The sequence below is a fragment of the Erinaceus europaeus genome, chromosome 4 (assembly GCF_950295315.1).
Source record: "Erinaceus europaeus chromosome 4, mEriEur2.1, whole genome shotgun sequence".
In the NCBI taxonomy this organism is placed as follows: Eukaryota; Metazoa; Chordata; class Mammalia; order Eulipotyphla; family Erinaceidae; genus Erinaceus; species Erinaceus europaeus.
Window position 1 is genome coordinate 6,765,950 of NC_080165.1, and position 21,148 is coordinate 6,787,097.

The 21,148-nt window shown below is 42.4% G+C and overlaps 1 protein-coding gene across 1 annotated transcript in view; it reads left to right on the top strand.

Annotated features, from left to right (window-relative positions):
* The window catches only part of UTRN (utrophin), a 609,745-nt gene that overhangs the window by 564,720 nt on the left and 23,877 nt on the right, over positions 1-21,148 (top strand). Inside the window, exons 67-69 of the mRNA XM_060190773.1 lie at positions 8,756-8,794; positions 9,036-9,101; positions 10,487-10,552. Coding sequence (XP_060046756.1) covers positions 8,756-8,794; positions 9,036-9,101; positions 10,487-10,552 — 171 coding nt within the window. The remainder of the gene's footprint in view (positions 1-8,755; positions 8,795-9,035; positions 9,102-10,486; positions 10,553-21,148) is intronic.

The following is a 21,148-nucleotide window of genomic DNA, read 5'->3' on the forward strand; positions in this document are numbered from 1 at the left end:
GGTTACTACCAGTGTCCAGTTGTGAAAAGGAGTTAAGTTCTAGTTACAAATTATTATATTAGAAAAATTTATAAGTGTGAAGTATCAAGTATTCTACAGTATATAGGGACAGAAATGTAACGGGAATCATGAAAAATGCTCCGACTGCAGTTTTGTCAAGTCAGGCATTAATAATCAAAACTCACAGTTGATTATTTACATATGTGAAGGACTCATCCGAGAGCAGCAACAGTATGTTGAGATGGTTCTTGACACGGAGTCAAGACACAGGGATAGACAGACACTTGGACCCAATTCTTTTTCACTATAAAGTTCTGTACACTAGGATCTTTGAAAATGCATCCACAACTTTATCTTTGTTATTTGTGGAGCTAATAAGAGGTAGCGAACACATCACAGTGCACAAGGACCCAGGTTCAAGCCCCCCCGCCCTCATTTGCAGGGGGTGAAGCAGAGCTGCAGGTTTCTCTCTGTCTCTTTCCCTGTCTCTGTCTCCTTCCCCCCTCACAGTTTCTGTATCTATCCAATATAAATTAATTAATTTAAAAATATATTTATTTATTCCCTTTTGTTGACCTTGTTGTTTTATTGTTGTAGCCATTATTATTATTGATGTCATTGTTGGATAGGACAGACAGAAATGGAGAGATGAGGGAAAGACAGAGAGGGGGAAAGAAAGATAGACACCTGCAGATCTGCTTCACCGCTTGTGAAGTGATTCCCCTGTAGGTGGGGAGCCGGGGGCTCGAACCCAGGATCCTTACACTGGTCCATGCGCTTTGCGCCACCTGTGCTTAACCCGCTGCGCTACCGCCCAACTCCCAATTAATTAATTTTATAAGAAAAAGGTAAGTGGATGAAAATCCACAGTGCAGTTGCAGGAGACAGGTTTTGCTTTTGTTTTTTCCTCCATAAGTCATATCACAGATGCACAAGCAGAAAGATGTGTTATCCAGTTATCTGTGTAGACAGGTTCCAAAATTACAGGTATATTTGAAGTTTATAAACAAGTGCAAACTTTACGACAACTTTGCTTGCTATTAAACTTTGTAAACAGTTTGCTGTAGATATGCCTTCTGGTCATTTTTCTGCACAGCACACGGTTACTAGGTCTAATTAACCTTTGGAGTAGCAGCCGGCTGAAGCTCAGAATTATCACAGAACACTTTTAGTTACAGGATAATTTGCCAAGTTTCAACCAGTGATGTTCCATCCGCACTTTTGATAAGCCATTGGCATTTTGTGTCCCAAGAATCTGTATTTTTCCTATGAGTCATACAGATAGGTGACTTCTCCTTCTGTTAAGGATTTCTTGATAATTTGCTTCTTATTGTCAAAACAATTAACATCGGAGTGTTCTGAGTGACTCAGTAAAGTATAAAAAAGCAGAAAAGCATGCCAATTAATCCTATGCTTTTTTGTTTTTTTTTTTTTGCTGTAACTCTGAAAATGCTTTGATGCGTCTAACATAAATTTGCATTTGAGGTGAGAGAAAAACAACAGGAAGAAATGAGGACATGTAAGATCTGATCCCATTTCCCAGACCCTTTGACAATGGTTCACGAACTACTGCGGGCAGATTTCCTTCCTTTGTTAATTCTAGAAGGAATTCTTGAGCCCTGTTTTTTTGTAAATTGGGAACCATTAGTCTTCTAGTGTGCCTTCGACTGATGTGAGTGGGTGGTTAAAAATTTTTTTTTGTTGTTTTGTTTATTCTCCTCATTGTGGGAGGAGAACATTGGAGAAAACCCAGTCTAGTGGTAAATGTGTTGAAGTTATTTATGAAAATGATTAGAGTGATTTTTTTTCTTTTTTCTCTTTCACTCCTGCAAAATATAATATCCTGTACCTAGCCTAGTAACTGTACATGCATACAGGGAGAAAATTCATGGGGGAAATGAGCTATTAGTTATTAGAAAGTAAGCAAACCCAAAGGATGCTTTCTTCAATTAATTATGTAACATTCATGCAAGATTTCTTCAAAGAGTAATCAAAATTAATGAACAGAAATTGATTAAAAGATTATCAGGAGTATAAACCCAGAAACAGACTAAAATACTGACAAAAGTATGAAGTATTATTACTGGCTAAAATTAAGTTCATTCCTTAAACATTAAAGAACTAAAATAGGCATCCCCCCATGATATTGATTAAGGAGGAATTGATGAATCAATCTTTCTCTCTCTCTCTCTCTCTCTCTCTCTTTTTCCTCCAGGCTTATCGCTGGGGCTCTGTGCCAGCACTGTGAATCCACTGCTCCTATGGCCATTGTTTGCATTTTATTGGATAGGACAGAGAGAAATAGAGAGGAGTCGGGGAGATAGAAAGAGAAAGATAGACACCTGCAGGGAAAAAATATTGCTAGTTAGTACCAGTAATAACACTGCTTGTGAGGCAACCCCCCTTCAAGTGGGGAGCTGGGTCCTTGTGCTTTGTGCGATGTTCACTTAACCACAATACACCACCTCCTGCCCACTCCACCCCCCATTTTTTTCCACCAGGATATTGTTAGAGTTTAGTGCCTGCACAACACTGTTCCCAGTGACCAATATTTACCATTATATTATATTTTATTTTTAATTTGTTAGGGCTGAGAGAATCTGAGATGGAGGGGGAGATAGGCAGGGAGAGAAACGGAAAGATACCTGAAGTGCTTGCCTCATTGCTCCTGAAGGTTCTCTCCCTGCAGGTGGGAAGAGACGGGCTCGAACCTGGTGCTTGCTCATGGTAACCTGCATTTAACTACCGCTCACCCTCCTTTTTAAAAAATATTTATTTATTCCCTTTTTTATTGTTGTAGTTACTGATGCCATCACTGTTGGATAGGACAGAGAGAAATGGAGAGAGGAGGGGAAGACAGAGGGGGAGAGAAAGATAGACACCTGCAGACCTGCTTCACCGCCTGTGAAGCGACTTCTCTGCAGGTGGGGAGCCAGGGGCTTGAACCGGAATCCTTACACGGGTCCTTGGGTTTTGCACCACGTGCACTTAACCCACTGTGCTACCGCCTGGACTCCCCCCTCCCCCTTTTTAAGTTCTTACCAGAGTAAGACCCAAGTCGTAATGAGTTTAACTTCATAACTGTGGATAACTGTGGTAAGAGAAGGAACATTTGAGGCAAATGAAATAGCTTTTTCTATACAAGGCCATTGTAGAAATCACTACGGCTGGGGAAATAGCATAATGGTTATGCAAAAGCCTTCAGTGCCTGACAGTCTGAAACCTCAGATTTTATCCCCAGCACCACAATAAACTAGAGCTGAGCTGAGCGGTGTTCTGGAAGGGAGAGGGTGAAGGTCAATGAAGAAGAGAGAGATGGGGATGGAAGGAAGAAAAGAGAGAGAAAGTGAGGAAAGAAGGAAAGAAGAGGGGCAGAGTAACGTGTGAGAAAACAGAGAACAAAACCAAGAAAGAAGTGTGGAGAGGCAGGACCATCGCTCACCTGGATAGTGAGTGTTGTTTTGCTCTGTGCACAAGCCAGGTTCAAGCTCTGTCCTCCCTGCACTGAAGGGAACTTTGGACCTTTGGTTTCTTGTCGGGCTAGCATCACGAGAGAGAGAGATGACCCAGGGACTAAGCTCGTGGCGGCAAAGCAATACAAATCTTGATTCATTCGAGCGCTCCAGAGTCGGGCGCTAGCACACCTGGTTAAGCCACGTGGCGCCAACCGCAATGGTGGGCTTCAGCCTCTCTGTCTGCATGCCCGCCCTCGTCCAGGTCGGGACATGGAAAAGACAAGACAGAAACGGAAGTGGATCGATACTACCATACATAGTTAGGAAAGGGGTGGAGAAAGGCAAAGGGGGCCGGGAATGGTATGGACCTCCCCAGCAACTGTTGCTAGGGGTACAACTGGCAGGATTAGCAATACCTTGCAGGGAATTAGGAAGGAGACCTTTAGTCATTTGTAAGACAAAGCAGAAGATTGATATGTAGATAATAAAGGGATGGGCCATAGTATCAGGGAATGTAGGGTGGAGCCGGCTTAATGTTTTTTAAGGAATGCCGGCGGGAAGATGCAGGATGTTTTTTGGGGGAGGGAAGACTTACATGGCCACCAACCTTTTGAGGTTCATGTGTCCCCCTTTTTGCTCAACCCCTCCATAGAGAGAGACGCTTACCAGGGTAGACTCACCTCTCAGGTCAGGCCCTGCCAGGCTCCACCACATCCCCACAACCTCTCTGCAGTTTCTCTCCTTTTCTCTCTTCTCTTTCTCTCTGTCTCTGTGTATGAGGGTGGGGGGGTGGGGTCATCCCAGAGAGGGGAAGCCCTGGAGATGACAGACAGGAAGGAAGGAGAGCGGGAGCTGGGAGGGGAATTCCAGGAAAAATGAAAATCTTTTTAGGCTAAACCAAGGTGTTTGGATTTTTTTTTTAATTTAGTAGAATTTCATTTTATTTTATTTTAAAGATTTTATTTATTTATTAATAAGGGAGATAGGAGGAGAGAGAAAGAACCAGACATCACTCTAGCACATGTGCCGCTGGGGATTGAACTCAGGACCTCATGCTTGAGAGTCCAAAGCCTTATCACTGCGCCACCTCCTGGACCACAGAATTTTATTTTTTTAAGTGATGACATAGTGATTTATTTATTTTTAGTGAATTAATATTGATTTACAAAAGTATGAGACAACAGTGGTCTAACCCCACACCATTCCCACCACCATAGGTCTGTGTTCCCATCCCCTCCACTGGAGCATGTGGTAGCTCTCCCAAGGTGAAAGATAGGGGTTGACTATTATCTCCCAAGAACAACAGGGAACCACTGAAAGAGTTCCTGGGACCCCACTCAATCTTCTAGGTGGCAGATGGATCAAGGAAAACTAAAGGCTATTTTTTTCTCAAACTTTTTTTTTTGCCTCCAGGGTTATTACTGGGGCTCAGTGCCTGCACTACAAATCCACTGCTCCTGGAGGCTACTTTCTCCCCCCCTTTTTGTTGCCCTTGTTGTTTATCACTGTTGTTGTTATTATTGTTGTTGCCATTGCTGTTGTTGTTGGATAGGACAGAGAGAAATGGAGAGAGGAGAGGAAGACAGAGAGGGGGAGAGAAAGACAGACACCCGCAGACCTGCTTCGCCGCCCGTGAAGTGACGTGCAGTTTACTGAGAGGCAGCAAAGTAGTTTCCTTGGATAGTTCTCTGCCTTGCCACGCGCACGACCCAGACTCAAGCCCACCACGCTGAAGGAAGCTTTGGTATTGGCTGATTCTTTCCCAGGGTCTCTTGGTCTCCATCTCCATCTGGAGTAGAAAAGTCAATTGCGAAGCCCCAGTGAGGGGGTGGGGGGAGCACTCTGCCAAGAACTTAAGGCGCTGTAGGGGCCATTTTCACAGAAAGTGAAGGTTCTGGCTCTGTTTTATAATAGTCCGCTGTGCTGAATAGAGGCTGATTCTTTTCATATTAGCATGTGATTAACCAAGCTTAATATAGCCACCCCTCTAGAAAGCAAGGATGGCCTGAATTTTAAAATTAAGCCTAGCACAGAGATTGGGTTTACTTTAACCTCCTTTAATTGGAGATGCTGATTGTGCAGTGGACATCAGTCCCCCCCCCCCCTTCCAGAATTAAATGAGAAAGCTTTTCACTTCACTGATTTTTTTAGTTCTTTTTTTTTAATATTTACTTGTTTTCCCTTTTGTTGCCCTTGTTGCTTTTATTATTGTTATAGTTATTATTGTTGTTGTCATTGATGTCGTTGTTGGATAGGACAGAGAGACATGGAGAGAAGAGGGGAAGACAGAGAGGGGGAGAGAAAGACAGTCACCTGCAGACCTGCTTCACCTCCCGTGAAGCGACTCCCCTGCAGGTGGGGAGCCAGGGGCTCGAACCGGGATCGTTACACCGGTCTTTGCACTTCACGCCACATGTGCTTAACCAGCTGTGCTATCGCCCGACTCCCCACTTCACTGATTTTTATTTTCCTACAAGTCAAAATATTTTCATTTGAATGAAATCTAAACTTTGATTTGATTTTTTTAAAAAAACTTTCTTTCCTTTTCTTGAAAATTTTTGCATTAAAGAAAAATAACTTTTTGTACCCCTCCTACCCTATGGTTTTGTTAATTAATCCTTTCTTAAATAAAAAAAAAAATAAAAAAAAAAATAAAAGTGGATACTTATTATTTATAAAAAAAAAAGAAAAATAACTTTTTGAGAAGCTTTTTTTAATATTTATTTTTCCATTTTGTTGCCTTTGTTGTTTTTCATTGTTGTTGTAGTTATTATTGTTGTTATTGATTGTTGTCGTTGTTGGATAGGACAGAGAGAAATGGAGAGAGGAGGGGAAGATAAAGAGGGGGAGAGAAAGGCAGACACCTGCAGACCTGCTTTACTGCCTGTGAAACGACTCCCCTGCAGGTTCTGAGTAGCTTTAATTCAGCTTTGCTTGACAAATACAGCATTGGCCTTTGCTGTTAACGTCAGTCCGGTGATTCACTGCTGTGGTGATTGAATCAAAATTTTAAGAGCCAGTCGAGTGGTTTCATAAAGCTTTTCTAAGTTCAGATAAGCCAAAAATATGCTTTTCTTGTGCTTAGTACTCATGAAGAATGCTGTGGTACACTTGACTTTTAGACTCGATCCTGAGAACCTCCTAGCTTCAGGCCGACTGCCGCAAATCCCATGCCCAGCATTTAACATTCTTAGCTCAAGCTTCATGAAAATCACTAGTGTGAGAGCCTATTGGAACAATGCCATGCTTTATCGTACTGATTGCTTATGTATATTATTAAGTGGGTAATTAAGTCTATTTGTAGTATACTTATGCTGGTAAACATAGAATGAATAAATAGATCCAAAGACTCTCAGGTTATCATCCCAGTGAAATGATGTTTTAAAAATCTCTTTTAGTGTTTGCAACAATTTGTGTTGCTAGATCATAGTAAGGTCATTAGCATTTTCTTAATGACGCATGTCAAATAGTAGTAGGAGTATCTAATGTAATTCAAATGTCCCTTCTTTCAGTCAGTATTACCTTTTGTAAGAGACTTTATTTATTAAACAAAGAAATATCTTTTGAATTTTATATATTTTGTTTGCTTATTATTTGAAAGAGAGAGAGAAATTGAGAGGGGAGGAGGTGATAGAGAAGGAAAGAGACAGAGAGACACTTGCAGACCTGCTTCATCACTGGTGAAGCTTTCTTTCTGCAGGTGGAGACCAGGGACTTGAATTTGGGTCCTTGCTGTAATGTGTGAGCTTAACCAGATGCACCACCATGGCCTCATCTTTAGAATTTCATTTATTACTATTTAAATTTTTTCTCTTATTTAAGAAAGGATTAATTAACAAAACCATAGGGTAGGAGGGGTACAACTCCACACAATTCCCACCACCCAATCTCCATATCCAACCCCTTCCCCTGATAGCTTTCCTATTCTCTATCCCTCTGGGAGCATGGACCTAGGGTCATTGTGGGATGCAGAAGGTGGAAGGTCTGGCTTCTGTAATTGCTTCCCTGCTGAACATGGGTGTTGACTGGTCAGTCCATGCTCCCAGTCTGCCTCTCTCTTTCCCTAGTAGGGTGGGTCTCTGGGGAAGCGGAGCTCCAGGACACATTGGTGGGGTCTTCAGTCCAGGGAAGCCTGGCCGGCATCCTGATGACATCTGGAACCTGGTGACTGAAAAGAGAGTTAACATACAATGCCAAACAAATTGTTAAGCAATTAAATTTTTTTAAATGATCTTTACTTATTTTTTGGATAGAGACAGCTAGAAATTGAGAGGAGAGGGGAGATAAAGAGGGAGAGAGACAGAGACACTTGCAGACCTGCTTCACCACCTGTGAAGCTTCCCCTTGTAGATGGGGACCGGAGGCTCAAACCTGGGTCCTTACACATTGTAATGTGTGCTCAGCCACCCAGCCCCTAGCTTTAGAATCTTAAATACTCGTGTTTATGGGTTTCCCCTCACCCCCACCCCAATGTGAGAATCTGACTTAGCTTTTAATTAGGATTAGTTGTTTCGAAGCAGTCATCTTTGTAGACTGAGGACCCTCTAGACAATGCTATGATATTGGACTCCACCCCCAGGACTAGGTGTGATATGGAATTATCAGAACAGACACAAAGCAGAATTCTCTTTTATCTCCTTAGTAGATTGAACTTCTGGATAATGTTTGCTTGAAGAATCCCTATCATAAGGGATGGAAATTGTTTTCAGTTATGTTAATAATGTACAATGTTGGCCGGTTTTAGTAGACAGGAGGAAGGCTGAACCGTTTTGCCATACGATTATCTGTGAGGTTGAGATATTTGTGCACATCTGTACTTGAATTTTAGCATAGAAAAATAGAAAAAGAATATGAAGAATCTCATTTTGTTGCAATCCTACTGTCAATATGTAATGTAGTCTTTGATATTTGACTTTACTCTTTGGACCAGATTTCTTTGCCAGGAAAAGTTAAACTACAATTATATCTTTCTTCAGTATATTACGGGACATTATCTTTAAAATCATTCAGTAATTTTGAGCTATTTTAAAGCATTTTGTTTCTTTTCCCAGACTGTTTAAACATATGTTTGCTATCCTGCAACAAATATCCTGTTAATATCTCAGAGAAGGTCCCTGCAGGCCCTTGAACACACACCATCTTCTCTAGAATAAACAGTGACTTCTGTTACTTTGGATCTCCTTGTGGTGGAGTTCAAGGCATAGGAGAACATTCCCGTCCTTACCCTCCACTTCTTTTGTCTTAAGTTGCGTCAAAAGTGTTTATTCTAAGATTTTTGTTTCCCTTTCCCCTCTCTGCAGTCCTATCACACTCATCAGTATGTGGCCCGAGCACTTTGAGTGAGTATTCACAGCTCCGTATGCAAAGAAACGGAGGTTCTGATCAGATTTTTATTAGCATGGGGTGTTTACTAATCTCTCTTCTAAAATAATCGTTCTGCCTCCTGGGTAATGATCCTAGTGGTGCCTGCATGACAAATTCAATATTTAACCAAGCTAACATTCCTAACATCCATCAGTGTTTGGGCATAAAGCTGTTTTTTTTTTTTGTTGTTGTTGTTGTTGTTGTTTTTCTTTACAGTCCTTCGCAGTCTCCTCAGCTGTTCCATGACGACACCCACTCAAGGATAGAGCAGTATGCCACACGGTAAGCAGCTTGCCTTCCGCGGTACTGCCACCCAGAGTTTATCTACTTCTCGATTGGTCTTAGGCCATCAATATGTCTTGATTTCAGTGATGAAGTCTTTCTAGTAGTCTTTATCCTGTTAGATTTGGAATCTAGGGGGGCTGGGAGGTAGCACAGCAGGGTAAGCACACATGACACAAAGCACAAGGACTGTCGTAAGGATCGAGCCCCCACCTGCAGGGGAGTCGCTTCACAGGTGGTGAAGCAGGTCTGCAGGTGTCTGTCTTTCTCTCCCCCTCTCTGTCTTCCCTTCCTCTCTCCATTTCTCTCTGTCCTCTCCAACAGCTATAATAATAATAACCACAACAAGGGCAACCAAATGGGAAAAATAGCCTCCAGGAGCAGTGGATTCGTAGTGCTGGCACTGAGCCCCAGCAATAACCCTGGGAAAAAAAAAAAGATTTGGACTCTACGCTCTCACCCTTCCATGCGCAATTTGCCCTTTTCCCAAAAGCCACTAAGCATCTTACGCTGGGGAAATCTCAGTAGGATGTTGTAACTGAGCTCCTGAGAATCCACAGACCTTACAAATGGACTTTACATCACGCAACCCAGTTTCAATGAATGAAGTAGAGGTTGAAAGCATTGGGTCCACATAAGAATTACAATATGATAATTAAATTATATTAATGTTTCATTGATATTTTTTTAATGAATCTGTAAGTAATGAACAGTAAGGCTAGTACAAAGTTTTGATGTTTAGGACAAAGTTTTAGAGATATATACTGGTTGCCTGCTGTTCTAGTAAGTGACCTTACTTATAAAGATTAGTTTAAGGTTGAGGTACATAGCATAATGGTTCTGCAAAGAGACTCAGATGCCTGAGGCTCCAATGTCCCAGGTTCATTCCACCACACCACCAAAACCCTGACCTGAGCAGTGTTTTGGTAAATATAATTAATTAACTAGTTGATTAATTTAAAAAACTTAGTTCAAGCATCATAATCATAGAAACATTTGAACTGTGCCTTGGCCAAATAGAAAGAAGTGTGGGGAAAGAAGGCCTACTCATGTTAGCGGGAAGACAGACTCAGAAGCAGTGAGCAGGAAAATAATGTATCGAGTTATTGAGGAACATAAGCAGATTTTTGTGAGTGAAGACTGTCTAGAGTTACCTAGAAGATCAGTTAGGAGAACAGGTCAGTTAGGAGCGTGAATTGCATGATATGAAAGAAAAGCCTTATCAAAATTCAACTCAAATTATATGTTATGCTCATTTTACAGCCTTAGGGTATTTGGGTCTCTTTTTGCATTTTTTTCCTTAATCTCGATAGTTTAAGAATAACAGTCCACTTGACTCTGCTGTATGAGGCCTTGCTACTAACTTCCTAATTTTCATTTTCCAGACTGGCCCAGATGGAAAGGACAAATGGGTCTTTCCTCACTGATAGCAGTTCTACGACAGGAAGTGTGTAAGTAAATAATAAGTAAAACCATTTCTAATAACCATCCGGAAAAGCCTATTCACACATCCGTCAGAAATAACCTTCATTCCCTGTGGTTCTAAATTTCAATCCCAATCAAAATTGATGTGTGGTGGCAAAAATATTCATGCTTTAAGCCCTGATAGTATAAATTGAATACATTTATTTATTACGTTTCATATAAATTATGGGGCCAGAATCTGCATCTTTCTGTTAACCTGCCTCAAGAAATCACGTTACTTGATTTCCAAACACAGAAGCATAGATTTTTTTTTTCCAACTGTTTTATATTTCTTGTTTTTTTTTTTTTAATGTCCTTTCTCAGAATATATTCACTACTATAAGATCTCCACTCCAATTTTCTCCTCCATCCCTGAATCTCATAGCCATGACTCATGGACACTTGGACATGGACTCCCCACCCATCTTGGTTATTCTTGAGAAGTGCTAACTCCTCTGCAATGCTTTCTTCTTCTTCTTTTTAATTATCTTTATTTATTTGTTGGATAGAAACAGTCATAAATTGAGAGGGGGGAGATAGAGAAGGAAAGAGACAGAGAGAGACACCTGCGTCCTGCTTCACCACTCACTAAGCTTTCCCCCTGCAGGTGGGGACTGGGGGCTCGAACCTGGGTCCTTGTGCGTTGTTACATGTGCGCTCAACCAGGTGTGCCACCACCCGGCCCCCAGTGCTTTCTTCTTCAGTGACTTGACAAAGTCCCCATCCCCACTGACTTTTTTGAATACTTAAGAAAAATCCTTTGTAAACAGATATTTTGTTTCTGATGATTCCACGGTTGTGTGTCACCAGGCTTTTAAACTACTGAATCGTGTCTGCGAGATATCAGTAATGTTGAGTCTATTTGACTTATACAGGGTCATTGTGGCTTAGTTCTGATTTGAGTTTGGTGTTGTAATGCCGGGATAGCCTGAGGGTACTTCTTCCTGAGCTAGTGCTCTCTGGGTTGGAGAGAACTCAACTGGAGCTGATCTAGGCTGCTAGGCTGCTGCGTGGGAGAGGGATCAGGAACTCGTGCTGCACCAACTTCCGCAGGAGATACACTCTGGAACTCTCGGAGCCGGAAAGCAATTTCCAAGTGTCTTTAATCAGAAGAGCAGCTGTTTTTATACTCTCCAAGTAGGGTGGAAACAGGATGTGATATAGAGAGGGTGGAGAGAAAAGTGACTGGTGAAAATCAGAGTGTGACAAGGAGGGGGCGGAACAGGCGAGAATCCTATCACTGAACCACCAATGCCCTGGAGTGCTTTATGTAAAAGTGATTTATGTAAATAGACCAAAGCTTTGGATCAGTAAATCCCTATATAGGCATATGGTTAAGCAGAAGCCAGGGGGAGGTGGCATACTACCCAACACTGTAAGGTGGCCAGGGAAGTTGTAGCCATGGTTCTTAGGTGTTGTATACTAAATAAGACCATCATGAGAGCCAAGGTGAAATACCTTAAACACTGTAATATAGAATATGGTTTCCTGGCAATTAAATTGTTATTTTGCTATTATCAGACTTATACATACACGTTCTCAAGAAGTGCATTTCAAAGATTGCCATGGCAACATACAATAATTAAGTCATGTTTTTTTTCCATTGTTATTCATGTATCTTGCATATGAAACAATTTCTAAAACCAAGAAATAGCATATTTATAATGCTCATTTTACACACTAGTGTGCACTTCAGAAAGGAGTTAAATAGCTTGATTATCTCCTACATTGGCATCTTTTTCAGGATTGACAGTTGTTAAATAAATAGACTAGATTTGCAAAAAGGAATAAGGAAAACCAAAATAATTAAAACCATTTTTAAGTTCTTTAAAATGTATTTGTTGTGTTCTATAAATAGAATTAAAATAATGTCCAAATCTGGTATTCCCCATCCTCACTTTTTAATTTTGCAGAAATTTTTAAGAAAGGGATAGTCAGGTGACTACAGATGATACATTTAAGTATAGGTTCAGTAGATATGTTTAACTTACTCATCTAGCCAGTACATACTGTTTTTATTCCTCCATTGTACTAGACTGCTGAGAGCTGGCTGTTGTATTTTTAGGAAGCTTGTAAGTAATTTTATTAGTATATACCTTTTAAATTAAATGACTTACATTAAAATAAAAACAGGAGTGGTACTCAAAACTTATCATGCCCTAATAGTTTCACTTTATTTATAATTCAGCTATATTCTTGGATATTTTCCTGTGTTTTTTAGGTGCTCTATAAAGCTATGTGCCTCTTCCCAGCTACACACTTAATGAAGTGATTAGTTTGAAATGGGCCATAATGAGAATATTTAAACCCTGAAAACTGCAAATGCTTAGTTTATTCCTCTATCGGAGAGCCTTTTAAGCATTTACCACAATTTCATAGCTGTGTCCCATTATTAAAGGCCTACAGAGATCAATTGTGTTGGGCCAGCCTGGGCCACACCTGGTTCAGTGCACACACTACAGTGCACAAGGACCCAGGTTCAAGCCCCTGGTCCCCACCTGCAGGGGGAGCACTTCATGAGTGGTGAAGCAGAGCTGCAGGTGTGTCTCTGTCTCTGTCCCTCTCTATCGCCACCTCTCCTCACAGTTTCACTTTCTCTATCCAATAGTAAATAAAGAAAAATATGGAAAGAAAGAAAAATACAAAAACAGACAAATTATGTCTTTGTGAACCTCACAGCAAAAGTATATGGTAAAGACATTTGTGATGAACAGAATAATGACCCATCCCTAAACAAGTCCACAACCTGATCCCTGAAACTCATGACTGATACTTTTTGGCAAAAGGAAACCCACCCATGTGATTCAGTCAGGATTTGAAACAGGAGGATTCTCCTGGACTAAGTATGTGAATGTAATGAGTTCACAAGGGTCCTTATTAGAGGGCGGAGAATCAGTGCTGGAGGAGAAGGAATGATAGACGCAGAAGTGAGATACACAGAGTTGCTGGTGCTCCAGTGCTGACTTAAAAAAAAAACAAAAAAAACCAGAAGAACACAGATGTTCTCATGCTTCTGGAAAGAGCAAGCTAACAAATCCTCCTTTATACACAAGGTTAAATTAACAGGGCAAGCATGAGCAAAACACTAAAGAGAAGTTATTTTCCACTTACTGGATCATGAATTAATTGTTATCTTAATGAATATGTAGATAGATATTGTTTTGATAAAGCCAAGTCGGGAAGTTCTTAGCTCTGCCATGATTTGAATTACTGAGCCTTCTGGGATTCTTATTCTGTCAACATGTGGGATTCTGCCTTCCAGTAAAATACTGACCAGGACTCTATATTATTTATTTTTCTTAATTTTTTTTGTTTTAACGTTATTTTTTTAATTGTAAAAAGGAAACATTGACAAAACCATAGGATAAGAGGGGTACAAACTTCGTGCAATCCCCACCACCAGAACTCCATATCCCATCCCTCCCCTGATAGCTTTCCTATTCTTTAACCCTCTGGGAGGATGGACCCAGGGTCATTGTGGGATACAGAAGGTGGAAGGTCTGGCTTCTGTAATTGCTTTCCCACTGAACATGGGCATTGACAGGTGGATCCATACCCCCAGGCTGTCTCTCTCTTTCCCTAGTGGGGAAGGGCTCTGGGGAATCAGAGCTCCAGGACACATTGGTGGGGTTGTCTGTCCAGGGAAGTCTGGTCGCATCCTGCTATCATCCTGGAACCTGGTGGCTGAAAAGAGACTATTATTGAAGTCATTATCTGAACCAGTGATTTCCTTTACACTGATCAGCATTGTTTTCTCTTGAGTATGAGTAAATATAAATATATCATCATTTCCATTTTGTCCGTATCTTGACTCAACAAGATGAGTCAGTGGCTTCAATGAACATCCTTTCTTCTCGTAGATAAGGGCCGTATAGCAAGCATGACTATTCCCTGCTATGGGCCAGGAGTGCCCAGCAGGATTTGTAAGGTGAGGGTGGGGGCATAAGCTGCTTCATCTCTCTAACTTTCCTCCTGTTTCCATGCACTGATTTAGCACATTGGGTCATAAATATAAGAAGAAGCGCTTGCTGTTCTAGGCATGAGGATGTGTTATCATCCCTCCACTGCTTTTAGGTTGGTTGCCTTAAAGTCTATATGTTCTATAGAGACCTTCCTTGAAATAATAAAAATTAAGGTGACGGTTGGCAGTACCATCCAACACCATCACTAGCTTCTGACTAAAGGGTTCGTATCTCCCCAAGGCAGCCATTGCTATTCTGTTGCACTCATCTGTCTTGAGGCCACTGACCGCAGGTGTTGTTAAAATTCGGCGGCTCTAGCTGGCCGGGCTAGCTTCACGGGCGGGTAACAGAGACGACCAGAGACATACAGCTGGGCAGGGAAGCTGTATTTCTTTATTCAGGAACAACAATTCATAAACTAAACCAAACTAATCACCAAACAGAACTCTGCTGCCTCTTTCCCCGCGGCAGCGCCAACAACTCTCAAACTCTGGAACCCTCTTGGGGTTCCTTGGGGCGGGGCCAAGCGGGCCCGCGAAACTAGCAGGACTGATTCAATTTTCTTGGTGGGGGAGAGCTAGAACAACCCAATGTAAAGCATACAACAATTCCCCCTTTTCTTTTTAACTAAATGACTATAGTATCAAGGGTGTGGGGTGAACAGAAACATATATCATACAGGCATTTTTAAAAAAGAAACTGGCACAAACATGGAGAAACATGTAAGCAAGTAACAAGAACCAGTGTGCTGCCAAGGGAAGGCCTGAGGGGGCCTTTTTTTTGCCTCTGTGGGCAAAACTTTATCAGCTTAAAAAAAAGCATTTCTTGCCTCTGGGGGGCGTACTTGCCTCGACAGGCATTTGTATGGGGGTGGAGAACGGCCTAGAGTCCCAAAGGCAGCTGGCTGCAATTTACTTACTATGAAACAAAACTTGTCATTAGCATAACCACAGCACAATCTAACGTTTCTAATAGAGAAGGAATTTGAGACTTACATATCAACAACGTCTTTTTAACCTTTTGTTACACCCATTCAAGATGGAGACACACCATAGGTGTGCGCAGGAAAGGAAACCTCAGGCATGAGAATAATTAGCATAGCCATTGTGCGATCTACCATTTCTAATAGAGAAGGTAATGGAGAGTTTTACATATCAACAAGTCTATTTAACCTTTTGTTCTACCCATTCAAGATGGAGGCACACCCTAGGTGTGCACAGGTCTTTAGACCAACTTAGTTAAAATATATTGATTGTTAACTAATTTTTACCTCAGACTTTAAATGTAAGTTAATTTTATCTTTATGAGAATCACGTTGAAAACCTTTTTCATTTAACTTTGTCTAGTAAGAATTTAGCCTTAAAGTTACTGTTTACCAAACTTTAAACATACACATAAACATGGTCATTAATACACAAGGAGAGAAACCTTTGTTACGGAAGACATGTCATTTTAAACACGAATTTAGATATGTACTGTCTTAGTTGTTGGGGGGGTGGGGGTCACCATCCAGAGGTGGCTTCCCACGCAGCTCCACTTCAAGGAATTGCAGGTTGCGATCTCTGCACAAATCTCTGCGTACTCCAGCTTGTCTGCCTTCAGACCGGACCGGCAGCTGGAGATCTCGTGTGCCCAGTTTCGGCAGGGAGCCCGGGGGTCCGGGAGGTCTGGGATCATTCCAGAATACATAGCACGAGGGTGGGCGGGCCAGCCTTGTAGAAGGCGTGGGCCCAGGTGCCCAGGGGTGGCGGCCATGATAGGCCGCCACGGCCATGATAGGCCGCCGCGGCCCTGCCCCATGGCCCTGCCATGTCTGCTGCCCTGCTCGCAGTGGCCGAGCAGCGTGGAGGGATCACACGTCCAGTGCCCTGCGCCACGCGGTGGAGAGCCGGCTCCTGTGGGCTGGCCTGCGTGCTGGCATTGGGCTCCTGCGTGGTGGCATCGGGCTTCTGCGTGTTGGCGTTGGGCTCCTGTGTGGTGGCATCGGGCTCCTGCGTGCTGGTGTCGGCCTCCTGCGGGCTGCGGGGCTGCGGGGCTGTGGGTGCGGTGCATGGGGTTGTCTGGGCGCAGCCGGCTGGCTGGCTGTTCCACCAGGTGGAAAAGGCAGCTCTGCGCCTTGCCTCTTGCCCGCTGGCTCTTCCCGACTCCTCTGGCTGTTTTGAGTGCACCCAAGTGAGTGGAAACCACAGAGTTGTCAAGAGATAAATGTTCCAGAAACAGCAAAACAGTCTCGTGAAGAAAGAGCAGAGGCCTTTGGAGATCTCTTCACAAGCAGAAGAGAAGGCCATAGTACATAGGTAGCCAAATTGTCTTCACTTATCTGAGAGATGCACAGGTCAGGTCCACGTGGGCGCCATTTGTTGTTAAAATTCAGTTGCTCTAGCTGGCCGGGCTAGCTTCACGGGCGGGTAACAGAGACGACCAGAGACATACGGCTGGGCAGGGAAGCTGTATTTCTTTATTCAGGAACAACGATTCATAAACTAAACCAAACTAATCACCAAACAGAACTCTGCTGCCTCTTTCCCCGCGGCAGCGCCAACAACTCTCGAACTCTGGAACCCTCTTGGGGCGGGGCCAAGCGGGCCCGCGAAACTAGCAGGACTGATCCAATTTTCTTGGTGGGGGAGAGCTAGAACAACCCAATGTAAAGCATACAACATTAGCAATATTTTGTTGTTGTTGTTGTTGTCATTGGAAAAGATTAAAAACCAATACAAAATACTTTAAGCAAACACATACACACGTCAGAAAATTTCCTTGATACTACACTTTTTAAAAAAATTATTATTATTGGATCTAGACAGAGAAGTTGAGAGGGGAGGAGGAGATGGAGAGGGAAAGAGACAGAGACACCTGCAGCCCTGCGAGACTGCCCTCAAAGCTTTCCCCTGCCGGTGGTGTGAGCACTTAACCCTGTGTGCCACCACCTGGCCCCACTTTTATTTATTTAATTTTTTAATTGGAGACTCTTGTTGGTCTAACGTCATCATTTTTAAAATTCAGGCTGATGGATGCAGGGCAGAGACACACAGCCCCAAACTCCCTCCCACTCCAGAGTTCCACGCTTGCAGTACAAGAACTTGAACCTGAGCTGCGTGCATGGTGCAAGCACGAGCTCTACCCAGCCTATCCGGGCTCCTCAGACACCCTTGGGAGGGGTGGTTTTGTTACTCTAAGCATGGTCCTGGAAAATGTCGTTCTCTTGAAATAATAATCTTAGTGGCAAAACTAACCACTCTTTCCTCCTTCACAGAGAGGACGGTAAAACTTGAGAAGCAAGCACTATTCTAAGTACTCTCACCGCCTTGGCTTATGTGATCCTCAAGTCTTTTTTGTTATTGTCACTACTGGATCTTTGCTACTCTGTGCCTTTTCAGATAGAAACAGAGACAGAAAAAAAATGGAGAAAGAGACTGGGAGAGGCACTGAATCCAGTTTGTTAGCTTCCTGCAATGACCTGGGAGGCCAAGCTTGCACCCAGGTGCCACCCCAGGCAGTGCCACACACTATCCTGTTTCGAGCTGTTTTGCCTACCTGATCATCCCATTTTCATCACACAACGCGGCAGTTGAGTCAGGGAAAACCTTGAGCTAAGGAGGTTGGAAATGATGTCACTCTCCTTCTTCCAATCCTGCCCACTCGTTGCCTCTACCCTGACAGTACAACTCAGGGGATAACTACAGGTTCTTACAACTCAGTTTCTGTTGGACCAGCGTTCGTGAGATTGGTTACAGGTGATCTTAGCTGTCAGCAATACAAGAAGGTGTTCAGCTTTGAGATACGGATTTTGAGATTTGAACTTATTTTGGAGTTTATCCAAGGCACTTTCAGTCATGTGGACATTTTGAATCAGCCATTTTACCCCGAAGTGTCTTTTTCCCCCCCTACTGATTTATTTTCTTTCTGTCTGTCTCTTATTCTCTCTTTAGTTTTTTCTTTATTGAGGAGGGTGAATGGTTTACAGTCAACAGTAAAATATAATACTTTGTCCATGTGTAGCATTTCTCAGATTTTCCACATAACAATTCAGCCTCCTCTAAGCCCTCCTCTGCCATCATGTTCCAGGACCTGAATCCCTGCGCCCCACCCAGAGTCTTTTACTTTGGTGCAATACACCAACTCCAGTCCAAGTTCTGCTTTGTGTTTTCCCCTCTGTTCTTACTTTTTACCTTCTGTCTATAAGGGAGATCACCCCATATTCATGTTGGGAAATTATGCAGATGTGGTCGAACATTGGCAGGGCCCACAAACCACTATATTTCCATGCAAGCATTATTTACAGATCTCCACGTTATCCCCTCAGGATATTATTAATCCAGTTAAAACCATCGCAACAGTTGCTAAGGACGCTTCCACCTTCCCAACATGCCTTTTACCTCTCTCCACCCCCTTTCCTAGCCAATCCCGACCTGACTTACAACTGCCGGAATCCTTCCATAAAAGCCTCTCCTATTTCCACTTTCGCTCTCTTTGCTCTTTTCTCTTCCATGACCCGACCTGGAGAAGGGCTATTGGGCATAGTGGGAGGCGGCCATTTTGCTAGCTCCCTGTGGCCTGAACTGCTGTGCTAACACCCAATTCTGGGGCGTCCGTGTAAATAAAGGTTTGCGTTCCCGCTCTGCCACAAGTTCCTGGTCTCTTCTCTCTCCCCCGCGATGCAACCCGACACATTCAGCCTTCTCTTTCTGACTTATCTCACTTAACACAAATTGGCCTATGGACTGAATTCCCTGACTCCCCAGAGCTTTCCACTTCAGTGAAACTGGTTAGTTAAGTGTTGCTCTGCCACATATCAGGGGCCCCTACCTCCCAGCAGAGACATGAATCAGTCTGCTATCTTTTTATCCTATAGAACCAGTCCTTAATAGGGCACTGGTTTTAAATGTATGATCATTTTTAAGGGACACATTGGACAGCCATGTTCCAGAAAGAGACGGGATCTAGACCAACCCTGGAGTCTCTCCGTAGCAGGAACTCAAGGATAGTTTCTCCTCAGGTCACTACCATCAAGACCCCTCACATAATCTGCTCTCAAGTGACATGTTCTTATTTGGTGGGAACAAGTCGGGAGGCTGGGATGGTCTGCACAGGCATTACTGTTTACAACTCTGCAGCCTGGAATAAGCAGTCCCTTAAAAGGAGAAGTTTATTATTTTTATTTATGGCTTGCCTACTTTCAAAAGGTCATTGAATGAATCACGTTGTTATCGTCTGATGTGTACTAATTTTGTAATCTAGACAGTATTTACTATGCCTGGCTTAATCACAGAATAATTATATTCTATCAAACAGTATTTGTTGTTGGTGCAGAGCTACTTCTGTTTTAGCCCTCAGCACATTGCTGATGTGCAAGGATCCTAATTCAGCACCTCGTGAATCTCTGTTTAAATAGTATAATCTTGGTCTTCAGTATATATAATTAAGAGTTTGAATATAACTATTTTTATGTCTAACCTTCAAGTCTAATAATCTGAAAAAGATCAAAACTAGAACATGTTTTGTGTGTGTGTATATATATATATATATATTTGTAGTGTTTAAATTCTTATGTTTGTAAAAATAGCCTAGCTCCCTTGCAGATACCATAATGAAAGAATGTCCTATCAGTGACAATAAAAGTCATATTAATGTTAAACACCATCAGTTTCCCCAAAATAAGGAATTTATGTAACTATGAACCAGAAAATGCTTCTCATATCTACTTTTGACTAGTTGATGTGTATATATTTTGTTTTCTTTTTTAAATATATATTTTTATCAGGGATCTTCAGGGTTATAAACTAATAGGAGTCTAATGTCACATCACTCCCACCACCAAAGTTCTCTTTCCTCCTCCCGTTCTAGGGGTGACCACCATAATTCTCCCAAGATCATAGATGTGGGTCAACTACATACACACACACACACACACACACACACACACACACACTTCAAGTTCATGTGTTTTAATTTCTTATGTTCTACTTATAAGAGAAATCACCCCATGGTTGCTCTTCACTGCCTCCCTTTACTAATCATGAGCACTGCTAATCCCATCCAGTTAGCCCTAAAGGACACATGATATTCTTGTTTTGTACCTGCTGAGTAGTACTTCATTGAGCATATGTCCCATGACCTTGTGTGTGTTATTAAGAGTCAAATCAGTGCTTCAGGAGGTGGTGCAATGGCTAAAGCACTAGATTCTCTGACATGAGGTCCTAAGTTCAATCCCTGACAGCACATGTACCAGACTGATGTCTGATTCTTTCTGTCTATCTCTCCTTCTATCTTTCTAATAAGTAAAATAATCTTTAAAAAAAAAGAGTCAAATCAGTGATTTTTATTCCATTGTTAAAGGCTTCTCCCTCTAAGATTCCTCGTAGGGTTTCTTTCTTTCTTTCTTTTTTTTCTTCTGATATTTTAAACTTTTAGAACAGTGTGTGAACGGGTTAAGCGCTGGTGGTGCAAAGCTCAAGGACCAGCTTAAGGATCCCGGTTCCCCACCTGCAGGAGAGTCGCTTCACAGGTGGTGAAGCAGGTCTGCAGGTGTCTATCTTTCTTTCCCCTCTCTGTCTTCCCCTCCTCTCTCCATTTCTCTCTGACCTATCCAACAACAATGACACCAATAACTACAACAGT